General features: G+C 62.2%; 2 protein-coding genes across 2 annotated transcripts; both read right to left on the bottom strand.

Moving 5' to 3' along the window:
• Positions 1 to 1,769: 1,769 nt before the first annotated feature.
• On the bottom strand, positions 1,770 to 3,781 carry ADRA2B (adrenoceptor alpha 2B). Its single transcript, XM_080370152.1, has 2 exons — positions 3,502 to 3,781; positions 1,770 to 3,044 (listed from the first exon to the last, which is right to left on the bottom strand). Exon 2 carries the CDS (start codon positions 2,916 to 2,918, stop codon positions 1,773 to 1,775), a length of 1,146 nt encoding a protein of 381 aa, XP_080226278.1. The 5' UTR covers positions 2,919 to 3,044; positions 3,502 to 3,781; the 3' UTR covers positions 1,770 to 1,772.
• Positions 3,782 to 4,421: 640 nt separating this feature from the next.
• On the bottom strand, positions 4,422 to 12,218 carry ELMOD3 (ELMO domain containing 3). The gene is given in 11 exon segments (XM_080370490.1): positions 4,422 to 6,118; positions 6,905 to 7,032; positions 7,189 to 7,265; positions 7,900 to 8,030; positions 9,528 to 9,650; positions 10,437 to 10,560; positions 10,734 to 10,741; positions 10,744 to 10,872; positions 11,241 to 11,303; positions 11,585 to 11,654; positions 11,967 to 12,218. Coding segments are annotated over 11 exon segments (1,131 nt in total). The 5' UTR covers positions 12,039 to 12,218; the 3' UTR covers positions 4,422 to 5,912.
• Between the last annotated feature and the right edge of the window lie 911 nt (positions 12,219 to 13,129).

Here is a 13,129-nt window from a genome sequence, read left to right as displayed (position 1 = left end):
GGGGCCATGGTCCCCCCACAGCCCCCCCATCCCTGCGGGGGCAGCCCCACGGCCCCCCCACAGGTCCATGATCAGCCCTATGAGCCCCCGCGGATGCTCCCAGCCCCATGCGCCCCACAGCCTCATGCCCGGCCCCATGGGACCCCCCCCAGCGCCGCCCCCCCGCCCCGGGCCGGGAGCGGGGCCAGGCTGGCGGGGGCCCAGCACCTCGGCCCGTTCGCACGACCCCTCCCACCCTGAGCATCCTCCCATGCCGAGGGGCCGGGGGGGCCGGGGGGGGCTGGGCTGGGAAAGGGCTGCCTGAGCGTTCATCCGCAGGGATGGGGGGATGGCCCGCGGGGGGGGCTGGCTCCGCCACTGCCCAGCTGTCCCCAGCCATGTCCCCTGGCCATGAGGTGGGGCACCATACACTGGTGGGGGTCATCATTCACTGGTGGGGGTCACCATGCACTGGTGGGTGTCATCACGCAGTGAGAGGGATCACAATATAGTGGTGTGGGTCACCGTGCACTGGTGGGGGTCATCATTCACTGGTGGGGGTCACCACACACTGGTGGGGGTCACCTCACCATGCGCTGGTAGAGGTCACCATGTACTAGTGGGGGTCACTATGCACTGGTAGGGGTCACCATATACTGGTGGGGGTCACCATGCACTGGTGGGGTTCACCATATACTGGTGTGAGTCACCACATACTGGTGGGGGTCACCATGCACTGGGGGGGGTGTCATGATATAGTGGCGTGGGTCAGTGTGCACTGGTGGGGGTCACCACATACTGGTGTGGGTCACCATGCCCTACTGGGGGTCACCATGCACTGGTGGAGTTCACCACCTACTGGTGGGGGTCACCATGTGCCGTCGTGAGTCACAACACAGCAGTGTGAGTCACGACACAGCAATGTGGGTCGCGATACACTGTCACAAACCACAACACAACCAGTGCGGGTCACAGTGCTCCACCGTGACTTGCAGTTACACCCGTGTGGGTCACAATACGTGGGTCACGGTACGGCGGTGCGGAACCCACTGGTGTGGGTCACAACCCACAAACCCCCTCCATGGGCCCTGCCACGTGTCACCCTCACCCTGGCTGGGCAGCACAACCCTATACAAGACACCCGTGAATCCCCACCCCTGGGGCGTCCCCTGCCACCAGGCTCTGTCCCCATGTCCCCATCCCCTGCTGGGTTGAACGTCCTCAGGGCCGGCAGCTGCCGAGATTTATCCTTTGGGGTTGTTTGGGGTTTCTCTATTTTTTTTTTTTAATTATTATTATTTATTCCTTCCCGGGCGCTGCCATAAATAACTGCCCCCTCCCAGACATCGTGTTCCCACTCCGCCAGCACGCATTCCTCCCGGCCGCGCTGCTGGCCGTCACGGGCCACGGCCCCTGTCCCCACGGTCCCCTGGGATGCGTGTGTGTGGGGTGACACAACACCCTGCCCCCCCCCCCTTGATAAAAAGTGACATTTTTTTCTTATTACAAAATATCTTTTATTGTTAAAAGGCTGCGGCAGCGCCTTGGGGTGGGGGCCCTGCCGGGATGCCACTGAGCTTGGGGACAGGGGTGGTGGCGCAGTGGCATGTGCCCCCACCCCAGGGAAATCTGGTGACAGAGAAGGCGGCAAGCAGGCAGGCGCCGGCAGCTGGCTGGGGACAGGGACCCATCATCACTTTGAGGGCTTCAACCCCACCCCCACCCCAAGGGATGCTCTGGGCGGCCAGTGCGACCAGGAGGAGGAGGAGGAGGGAGGGGGCAGCCGAAGCCCCTCACCAGGGTGTCGGGGCTCGGCAGCGGCAGAGCAGGCGGCGGAAAGCTTTGCGGAAGTCCTGGTTGAAGACGGTGTAGATGACGGGGTTGAGGGAGCTGTTGCAGTAACCGATCCAGAAGAAGAACTGGAAGACGCTGTCGGGGACCTTGCAGTGCTGGGGGCAGAGCGCGCCCAGGCTGTAGAGGAAGAAGAAGGGGAACCAGCAGAGGACAAAGACGCCGATGACCACGGCCAAGACGAAGGTGAAACGTTTCTCCCGGTTGACCTGAGTCTTCCTCCTCCAAGGGTTCAACGCTGGCGGCCGATGTGCCAACACCACCTGCCCTGTCCCGGTGGCCATGGTGTCCCTTGGGCGTCCTCCGGGCTGCGGGGATGTCCCTGCCCCGGGGCTAGAGGAGGCCAGGGGCTCCTCAGGGCTCAGCAGTGAGGTCCTGTCCGCCGGCGGGCAGGTCCCTGGGGGGTCTGCACCGGCTGGGAGGGTGACGCTCGGTGGCACTGATCCTGCTGGTTTGGTGCTGCTGGGGTGGGAGCGGTGGCGGCGCTTGGCGATCAGGTAGATGCGCAGGTAGACAAGGATCATGATGAGACATGGGGCGAAGAAGGAGCCGATGCTGGAGGAGAGGACGTACCAGGCCTCCTCGTTGAGCTTGCACTGCGGTCGCCCCCCTGCTGCAGCCTTCTTCTCCCCCTTGTAGACCAAGGGTGGGAGGGAGATGACGGCGGCGATGGTCCAGACGATGAGGATGCTGCACTTGATGCGTCGCGGCGTGCGCTTGGCATTGTACTCGATGGCACGGCTGACTGACCAGTAACGGTCCAGGCTGATGGCGCAGAGATGGACGATGGACGAGGTACAGAAGAGCACGTCCAGTGCCAGGTAGATCTCGCACCACGTCTTCTCGAAGTACCAGTAGCCCAGGAGCTCGTTGGCCAAGGAGAAGGGGATGATGAGGGTGGCCACCAAGATGTCGGCGGCCGCCAGCGACACCAAGAAGAGGTTCTGGGGCGCCCGCAGCAAGCGGCTGCTCAGCACTGCCATGATCACCAGCACGTTGCCCGTGATGGTGAAGAGCACCAGGAAGGTGATTGTGGCGGCGATGGCGGCGGTAGCCTGCACCGAGTAGCTGCCCTCGGGGCCCCCCATGGTCCCACCGGCTGCAGGGTCCGGCTGGTGGTGCTCAGCGGTGCCCCGGGGTGCGCGTGAATGAGGCGGTGGGGTGACAGGGGATGCCGGTATCACTTGCCATGCTGCCTGCGGGGCTGCCTGCTGCTCCCACCGCTGCCTGCGGGGCTGCCTGCCCTGCCTGCTGCTCCCACCCCTGCCTGCGGGGCTGCCTGCCCTGCCTGCTGCTCCCACCCCTGCCTGCGGGGCTGCCTGCCCTGCCTGCCCTGCCTGCCCTGCCTGCTGCTCCCGCCGCTGCCTGCGGGGCTGCCTGCCCTGCCTGCCCTGCCTGCCCTGCCTGCTGCTCCTACCGCTGCCTGCGGGGCTGCCTGCCCTGCCTGCTGCTCCCACCCCTGCCTGCGGGGCTGCCTGCCCTGCCTGCCCTGCCTGCCCTGCCTGCTGCTCCCGCCGCTGCCTGCGGGGCTGCCTGCCCTGCCTGCTGCTCCCGCCGCTGCCTGCGGGGCTGCCTGCCCTGCCTGCCCTGCCTGCCCTGCCTGCTGCTCCTACCGCTGCCTGCGGGGCTGCCTGCCCTGCCTGCCCTGCCTGCCCTGCCTGCCGCTCCCACCGCTGCCTGCCCTGCCTGCCGCTCCCACCGCTGCCTGCCCTGCCTGCCCTGCCTGCTGCTCCCACCGCTGCCGGCACCCCTGTGCTGTGCTGCTTGTACCTGCAGCCCTACCTGTGCCTGCCCTGCCCGCCCCCCCGGTGCTGCCTGTACCTCTGCCGCCCCCTGCCCGCCCCCGCCCCGCCTGCCCCTACCTCGCCCCGTCGGGTGCCGCCGCAGGTGCCGCCGGGCTCTGCGCTGCCGAGCGCCGCCTCCGCGGGGTTTTTAGCGGGCGCGGGGGGGAGCTGAGCCGCCGCCCCCGCCCCCGGGGCGGAACCGGGCGGCACCGGGGGGACACGCGGCCGCTGGCGGGGCCGGGCTCGTTCCTCAGCTCCCGCTGCCCCCAGCCCCCGCATCCCCCCAGCACCTGCACCCCCTTGGTACCTGCATCCCGCTGGTACCTGCACCCCCCCGGCACCCCCATCTCCCCCAGCACCTGCACACAATCCCCCGCCCCTACATCCCCCCTGGTAACTGCACCCCCCCTGGTAACTGCACCCCCACACGCAGCTCCCCAGCACCCACATCCCCGCTGGTACCTGCAGCTCCCTCCGGCACCCACATCCCCCCGGTACCCACCCCCCAGCACCTATGTCCTCCCCCGGTACCCAAACCCCTCCCCCAGCGCCCCCATGTCGTCCCCCCCAGCACCCCCCCCAGCCCCAGCACCCGGCAGTGGGAACGAGCCAGCAGCTCTCTTCACCCCTGGGGGCCCAAGGCCACACTCCCTCCCCCCCCCCCCCCCTCCGCCCCCCAAAACCACCCCTAAGGTGTTTTTCTTCCACTCACTCCAGCCCAGCTGCCCCCATCCCACCCTCCTCCCACCCCTCCAAACGATATACGCAGGAATTCAGGATTAAGACAGAAAAAACGTGGCACCAGGCTTCTTTTTGCCTTTTTTTTTGTTTTTTTTGGGTTTTTTTTTTTGTTTCCAGTTGGAAGCATTTCCCAGCCCCACCTCCGAGCACCTTCCCGGAGGGGTAACAGCACCAGGAGGCTGTCGGGGGGTGACGGGTGACACACCACTCGCTGCCAGCTCCTCACTTCTCATGCTTAAACACACTTTACCTCCACATTTGTTTCCTGGGGGCTTTTCCCCCACCCTTTGGAGGGCCACGACGCTGATGCTCCGCTGATGCTTTCAGAGCGTTTCTAAGCACCTGCTGACGTGAGGCACGGAGCAGCTGTCACTGCTCCCAGCCTGTCCCTGAGCCTCACCTGGGGCTGGGATGTGGATTTTGGGAAGGGGGGCACAGAGAGCTGGGAAGGGAGGGAGCATGTTGGGAAACCGCACCGCAGCCTCCGGGAACCTGCGGGCAAAAGTCCTGTCTGTCTCCTCTTCACAAGGTTTTCTGGACACCAAGCAGCTGCCCTCGCAGATGCAGGGAAGGATTTTCTTCTTCCCCCCCTCGGCAGCACCTCGCTGCAGGACAGAATCCGACGCTGGTTCCTCTCCTCCGGAGTGGTTTTCCCACGGCTGAGCCCTGAATTCAGCTCCTGGGTGCCCGACTGACCCTGTTTTGCCCTTCCCTGCTCCCGGGAGCAGCCTCCCCCCAGCAGAAACTCTCTCCCCTCACCCAGCTGCAGAAACCAGAAGCAAATGCAAGTCCAAAAGTCTATTTTACACCAAGAAAAGCACTTTCTCCCCTACTTTTAATAACTTATTTAAGTGCTGATGCACACAGTAACACCTTGGGGAAGTTCACTGGGACACCCCAAGCCCTGGGGCACAAGCTGGCCCCCCTGCCCCAGCAATGGGGCCGTGCTCGTGCTCCTACCCCACTGTCAACGCGTAATTAAGATGCCACAGCCTGACGTCGGGGGTTTTAAACCCTCCTAGGTGCTGTCAGAGCTGTGATTTGATTCAGGAGCCCTGTCACCGTGCTCCAGCTCTGCCTGGAGCATCACTAACTTCCCTGCTGGGGGTAAAGACAGCCAGGAGCACGGATTTGAGGCAGACAGACTATCCCAGCTCCCCGGCTGGTGGCCCATAAAATCCACCTGTTCTGCCACGTTTTCCCCCTTTGCTTTGGGAGGTTCCTGCCTGGGAAGTATCAAATCTTGCGGTTCGCTCCCACAGCGCTGAGCAATGCTGACACTGCAGCTGGGATGCTTGAGGGGCGAGATGGGGAAGGACCAGGCCACCCTCTTTGGGGGTTTAGGGCAAAAATCTACCCTCCGTGATGTCCCGGCTCCTGACTGCCCTCACTTTGGCCCAGACCCTGCTCTCACCATGCTCCTCAGGGCAGCGGCCACCTCTCATCACTCTCGACCTACGTGGCCCTTCCTGAGCCCCCTGACCAGAGGTGACAGCAGCCGGGCACCCTCCAAGAGCTGAGCCGTGAGTGGGGCTCCCTGCAGCATCTCCCTCCGTTTCAGATCAGTCTGGCTTCTCCTTCCAGCTCAACCTGCAGGTCGCAAATGCCTGTGAAGTTAATCTCCTCGCCAGCCCGGCTGCCATTGCCAGAGGTAGAAGCAGGGGACAGTTCCTGAAGGCCATCTGCTGCGGGGCTTTTGTTCACGTAGGCCTCCAGGGACTTTAGGAGCTGCTTCGGTTTCTTTTTGGTGGATAATTCCAGCTCTGGGGAGGTCAGAGGGAAAAAGCATGAGGACAAAGTCTGGACGGTGTCAGGGACGCAGCACGCTCCCGGGGTAAGGTTTTGACCCGTGTATCATTTCTGGTTTCCCCAACGTATGCCCCCGGGGGAAGGGCACAACTATGTTTTGCTCAGGATGAGGGAGCACAAAAAGCTTCTCACCAAACCCCTAGCTGAGCTCGGCATCCACCCGAGACCTCCCCCGGGAGGGAAAGCCCGGGGAGAGTGGGGGGAAGCATGAGCCCAACAGTGACAGCTGGACCCTGTTTTAAGAAGGAGCCATTAGCACCGCGCATCCGAGTGGCTCTGCTGACATCAGTCTCCTCTGGAGTAAATAACCCCGCTGCTTAATTTAGTGCGCCCTGTGAAAAGCACAGTCGCGACTCCGCTCGCTCCCTGTGCTACAAACAGGGCTTACGCAACCGCAGCATGCGACACGAGTGAGCCTGGGGAGCAAGACATGTCCCCACTTGTCACCCACCTCAAGCCACCATGACACAACAGCCCTCTGAACACGGTGGGTGCTTCCATGGGCGCCCAGCTTTAAGATTTGAGAGGCCAAATGGAGGGGAAACACCCCACAGGGCACTCTGATAGTTAAGGATCGTTGAAAATCTCAGTGTGAGGATTAAACGATGAATGGTTGGAGCTTTCTGTGTGCAACACCCCTGGGGCTGGGCTCGGCAGGACACTAACGTGCCGAGAACACACTGGGTTTGTCCTCTGGGCCCTGGGTTATTTGCCTCAGCTGGGAAAGGAGGGGAACAAACCCTTTAGGAGAAAGCCAGAGTCAGCAACAGTCTTGTGCTGCCACTTCCAGACGTGGTAGAGCTGCAGAAAGGCCGCCGTGTACATGTCGTTCAGCACGGCGATGACTTGCTGCCTGCGGTTGCACTCCCTGGAATAGGCGGAGAGGGGCTGAGCTGACGCAGCCGCTGCCCCGGCAGCTGGGGGAGCTGCCAGGGAGGGACCCCACTCAATGGGAACCAGCAGCGGGTGCTGTTTGAGACCCCAGCCCCACCACCCAGCCCGGCTGCAGAGCTCTGGACCTCACCTGGAGAGACGTTCCTCCCTCAGGGCCTGGATGACGATGCGGGTAATGTTCACAGACATGATGCAGAAGGGGAAATTCTGCAAGAGAACCAATGTTATTGGAGCTCAACTGGTAAAAGCCCTTCTTCTGGCGCACGGAGGTGCCCAGGCAACACCTCCAGCCCTTTTATACCGCACCCATGTGCCCCCAAACCTGTGGGACTGCGGCTGCAGGCAACAGATCCGTGTAGCAGGATATTAATACTATGGACACAGGTTTGAATGGATGCTGTGGGTCAAGCCAAGCTCATATCCGTGCTTAAACTCAACCACATCCGAGACTAAAATGCCAAGTTTAAGGAGGCAGGCTCCACTCACTCCCATTTCCACACCGCACTGCTCTCTGCCCACTTCTCCGGCCCTTTTAACCTGCACAAGTTCAGCTCCAAGTCAGGATGCCAGGAGCAAATCTCTGACCTCCACCAGGATGCTAAATCTCATTCCCAGCATAAAGCTAACACCTGGAGCTTGGCTCGAGCCTCTGCTGGGAGCTCCTCAGCTCTTTGGGGACCACCTTCCTCCACTTACCAGCACGAGGGGGATTAAGCAGCAAAAATCCCCACCAAGCCCTTACTCTGAAGGCGAGGTTTTTGTGCTTCCCTTTCCCTGAGCATTAGAAATTAACAGGTAAATACCACAGCAGGGAGCAAGCGTAGAAGGCAGAAGGACGTGCCTGGGTTTCGTGCTGGGATAGCTTGAAAATCTCTCGGGCCAGAGGCAGCGTCTGAGAGTCCATGACGAAGTACAGCATCTGCATCAAGCCCAGCATCCCTGTCCCTCGCAGGTCGGTCCCAGGATCTGCACCTGGAAGGGCAGGACACCCAGAGTCACCCGCTGCTCACCTCCACGCTTCCGCAGGCTGTTTATACCCTGGCACTGTGTTCCAAAAGCAAAGGAACCCCACTGATTCCCTTCAGGAATCATATCCCGAGGGAAGGCTTTCCAGGAATTTCCTTAACCAGAGCAGAAGAGGTGCTGTTGCCGCTTTCATGTGGGCAGTAACACGTCCTTGCCCTCCCACCCACGCACCCGTTCCCGTACCTTCTCTGGGAATTAGTAGCTTTAAGCTCTACCCACCCCAGGGTGTTTGGCTGGTAAAGTAACACTTAAGATCGGTTGTATACGCGACAGGATAGAGGAGCAGGAGCCGTCCCCCTCCTGTTGAGGGTTTTAGGCTTCATTAAAACCTGCCCTATTTAACTCCCAAGTCAACCAACCCGAAAACTCCTGCGAGGCTGCACGTGACAGCTTTAATCACGTTGTTTTTCTTACACAGGTGAGGCTGAAAGCAACCTGTGCCACAACCTTAGCGACAGAGCCCTGACCTGCGCCGCACTAATAAACCAGTCCTCCAGAGATGGCTCATTAGCCGCAGAGATCGCTTGCTAATGAAAAGCATCAATGACCCAGGCAAAGTGGTTATGCCAGCTACTTAAGCCCCTGCCAGCTGGACACGGGCAACCCTGGCAGCCGGTCTTGGTGTTATCTGGCCAGTCAGTCCAGATGTTGTACTGGTTGTGACAGCTGGCTGGGGCAGCAACAGATCTGCTACGAAAGCAGGGCCAGCCCTGGGGCCAGCTCTGTTTAATGTCTTTTATCGACAATCCAGGTGGGGGGATCGAGATCCGGGTGAGGGGGATCGATCATACCCTCCGTGCACTTGCAAGGTGACACCAAGCTGGGCAGCAGTGTTGATCTGAGGCTGTGCCTTGAATGCTGTGTTCAGTTTTGGGCCCCTCATTACAAAAAAACCCCAACAAAACCACACTGAGGTGCTGGAGTGTGGCCAAAGAAGGGCAGCGAAGCTGGCAAAGGGTCTAGGGAACAAGTCTTAGGTCCTTTCCAACTTAAATAACTATGATCTTTATGAGGAGTGACTGAGGGAACTGGAATATGATGAGAGGAAATGGCCTCAAGTTGCACCAGGGGAGATTTAGGTTGGAGACTAGAAAAAATTTCTTCACCAAAAGGGTTGTCAAGCACTGGAACAGGCTGCCCAGAGAGGTGGTGGAGTCACCAGTCCTGGAGGGATTTAAAAGCTGTGTAGACGTGGCACCTGGGGACATGGTTTAGTGGTGCCTTTGGTAGTACTGGGTTAACAGGTGGACTCGATGGTCCTAAAGGTCTTTTTCCAACCTCAAGAATTCTATGAAACGGCAGCAGGGACAGCGGCTGCATGAAGGGAGAATAAGAATCAAACCCCTTATACTGCCTCTGGCTCCCACCTCCAGAGGAATGAACGGTACCAGCACAATCTCTCCTGGCAAAGGTTCGCTCCAGGGGTCTCTCCCTCTGCCCTACCTTGAAAGCCCAGCTCTTCCCAGTGTGCCCCATAGCGCGGGCAGCCCAGCCTGGAGCGGGTTAGCTTCTTGTAAATGGTCTGCAGGATCCTCATGTGCACTCTCTCGTTATCATCCAAACCACCTGGCAGAGAGAAAACACCCCTCAACATCCCTGCCCTGCTGCCCTCCAGCAGCGGCACAGAGATGTGGTGGGGAAAGAAACCACCACCAGCTGCAGGGTAAAGCCAGAGCCTGGCTAGAAACTAAAACCTGCAGCTGAGAACAGCTTACAGTGACAAGGAGAACATCCCTGATGTGTTTATCCTGCTCCAGGGCAGAAGGGAAGGAGAGGAAAATATATTAGAGGTGCAAAAACATCAATAATACGACCATGTATTGTATGAGCACAGGGGTAAGGAGTAATTTCAGCATTGTGGTAAGTTTTGCCAGCCGAAGCAGTGCTGCCCAGGGAACCACGACCAAGAGTAAGCCACAGGCAAGGAGTTTCCACGTGCTCAGCATGTGAGATCCACCACAGGACAGACAGGAACAATGTGGACCATGCCAAGGTACCGCAAGGATTCACATCTCGTTCGCTTTGGTCAGGCAACGAGGAGCGAGAAGGGCTGCAGAGCCATGGAGCACCTGCCTGGTGCTGTGCCAAGGTGTACGCATGGAACGGCTGCTACTGTGTCACGATGGAAAGGGGTCAGGAGCTCCATCATTTCCCCAAAAGTGAGTATGCCCGCAGCAGGGGAGCAGGGGAGATGGAGAACACGTCCTTTGGGACAAGCAGTTGCCGTGGGATCAGCGGGCAGAGAGCCCCTACACCCCTGAGCCCCCCTCGAGTTCCTTCCCATGAAGCTCTCATGATAAAGGCGATGCCGGTTGGGCCAGCGGCCCGTGCTGGGGCAGAAGGGACACTCACACTGTGCCATGGCCAGAGCCAGCTCCCGCTCTCCCTGCAGCTGCGGCTGGAGTCGGGGAGGGCCGAAGAGGAAGCGAACCAGAGCAGCCAGGCCTTGCCTGCGTGCCGTCACCCGGACCTTCTTCTGTGGAGGAGAAAACACACAATGATGAGGACCGGTCCCCTGGGGAATTGAGCAGGAGAAAAACCAGCAGGTGAGCAGGGAGGGACGCGACCATGCAAAGCGCCAAGCTGAGGAAAGGCAGAATGGAAAGAGGGGAGCGCTGTGCTTCCCCGCCACGCTCCTCTCCTACTTACTAAAGCTACCCCCGAGAGAGGGCGAGAGCGCGGGGCCCTGCCCGTACCCTGCACTCGGAGAGGTCGGCTGTCTGGAAGTACTGCAGCGCTTCGTTGAAGGAGATCAGGGGTGCGGCACTGGCCAATGTTCCTCCCAGCCCTGCAGGGAGGCAGAGAACAGGGTTAGTCCCCCCAGCGCGAGCCCTGCCCCTCTGCTCCAGCTTTCCGGCACCAGAACAAGCTCTTGCTTCATGCCAGAGCGGCACTCCGGTGGGGGGAACTTGTTCCCAGCTTTTGGCACGGTAGGAGGGAGAAGACTTGGGGAACTGGGGGAAGGCAGCAAGTCTCCTGCCCCCTCCCTCTCCTTCCAGACGCCTGGCCCTTTCCTCAGCTCTCTCCCACCCCCAATAACACCCCCCAGCTGCACACCCACCCACTCTTGCTCTCTGGGACTCAGGTCCCTTCCCCTGCACAGACCTTTTCCATCCACCTTTGCAACAACCCCCTTATCCTCAGCACCAGCCGTACCTGACTGGCTCTCTTCCACAGCCTCCCATTCCTGCCGCGCTCGCCGCAGCTCCTCGCTGATCTCTGCCGGAGGAAAGGCACGCCGGAGATTAGAGCTGGCTGGGAGACCCGGGGCGGGGGGCTCGCTCCCTTCCCCCAGCGCTGCTCAGGACATCTTGGGGCAGGATCAACCCTTCTCTGAGGACACTGCCAGGTTTCTCCTCGGCAGGTTTGGGACAAAGTGAAGCAAAGGCTTTGCCTGTGAGACCCGCGCTGCTTCCCTTGGGCTCTTGTCAAGCTCTCCGGGCGATGCAGCCGCCAGGAGGTGGCGGGGTCGATACAACGGGAGCGCAGGAGATGCTTACCGGTGCCTGCGGGCTGCCCCGCGCCCTGCACCAGGGCCTGCAGCAGACCATTTTCTCTCAAAGCCGAGATCTAAGTGGGGAAAAGAGATGCAGCCGTCAGCCACCAGCACAGACCCACAAACCCAACCGCTCCCCCAGACCCCGGGCTCCTCCCTCAGGGCCCCGCTCCCGCACCGGGGCAGGGTGGGCACGCAGGCCCCTCTGGGCTCGTTTTTATTGCGTGACCAGCTCAGGTAGCGGAAAGATCTTTACGGGCACAAATGGAAACCGCCGCGCTGACGGCGGGGAGGCGCCGTCTGACACCGGGGGCGCTGCCCAGGCCGCGTCCCGGCGGCCCCCCCGCCCAGGCACCGCGAGGGCCGGACTCAGGCCTGACACGCACGGGGAGGGACTTGCCGGGCGGGGGGAAACGCCGCCGCTCCTCAGGCCGCGCCGAGCCGCCGCCGCCGCTCATGCCCTGCGGGGAAGAAGGCGGCCTGCCCGCTCGACGGGAGCCGCAGCGGAGCCTCAGGCGGCGGGGCCGGGCGGCCCCCCCGGGGCTCACGGGTCCCCCGGCCCCCCGCAGGCCCGAGGCCTCTCCTGGGACCCGGCTCCACCCGCGGCCAGCCCCGTCCGCTGACGCCCCCCGGCCCTCGCCGCCCCCTGACTCCGCGCCCACCGGAAGCGGCGAGGCCTACCCCGCGCCCCGCCCCGCCGTCGCGCAGTGCGCAGGCGTGGCCGCGCTGCATGCCGGGAGCGCGAGTGCGCCCCGGTACGGCCGGCAGCACCCGGCATGCACCGCGCGGGGCCGACGGCGGTGTGGGAGGGTCGGGCCGGGGGTAACGCGCCCGCCGGGGCCGGGGGTGCGGTGCGGGGCCGGGGACCGCTACCAGCCCTCGGTGCTGGGGCCCAAGGAAAGCTGCTGGCTCCCAGTGCTCGGTAACAGCTCCCAGTGCCCACCATCAACTCCTGGTGCCCCAGTGCCAGCTCCCAGCGTCACCTCCCAGTGGCTGATACCAGCTCCCAGTGCCAGCTCCCAGCTCCCAGCGTCACCTCCCAGTGGCAGCTCCCAGTGCATGGGACCAGCTCCCAGTGGCAGCCCCCAGTCCACCGTGCCAGCACCCAGTCCCCGATACCGCCTCCCAGTGCCAGCGCCCAGTGCCTGGTGCCCAGTACCGCTCCCAGTGTCATCTCCCAGTACTGCCTCCCAGTGTCAGCTCCCAGTGCCCATTACCGGCTCCCAGTATTCGGTACCAGCTCCCAGCTCTCAGTGTCACCTCCCAGTACCGGCTCCCAGTTCATGGGGCCAGCTCCCGGCGTCCAGTGCCAGCCCCCAGTGCCCGATACCGCCTCCCAGTGCCGGCTCCCAGTGCCTGTTACCCGGTACCAGCTCCCAGTGTCACCTCCCAGTGCCGGCTCCCGGTTCACGGGACCAGCCCCCGTTGCTAACCCCAAGTGCCCGATACCGCCGCCCAGTGCCCGGTGCCCCCCGCTGCCGGAGGGGCGGGTGCGGGGCCGGGGCCGGGCCGGAGAGGCGGGCCCAGGGCGGGGCTGTTCGAGGGGGCG

This window comes from Falco punctatus (genome assembly GCF_963210335.1).
Source record: "Falco punctatus genome assembly, chromosome: 20".
In the NCBI taxonomy this organism is placed as follows: domain Eukaryota; kingdom Metazoa; phylum Chordata; class Aves; order Falconiformes; family Falconidae; genus Falco; species Falco punctatus.
Note: the sequence above shows the minus strand (reverse complement) of the source record. Positions and strands in the feature narration are given on the sequence as shown.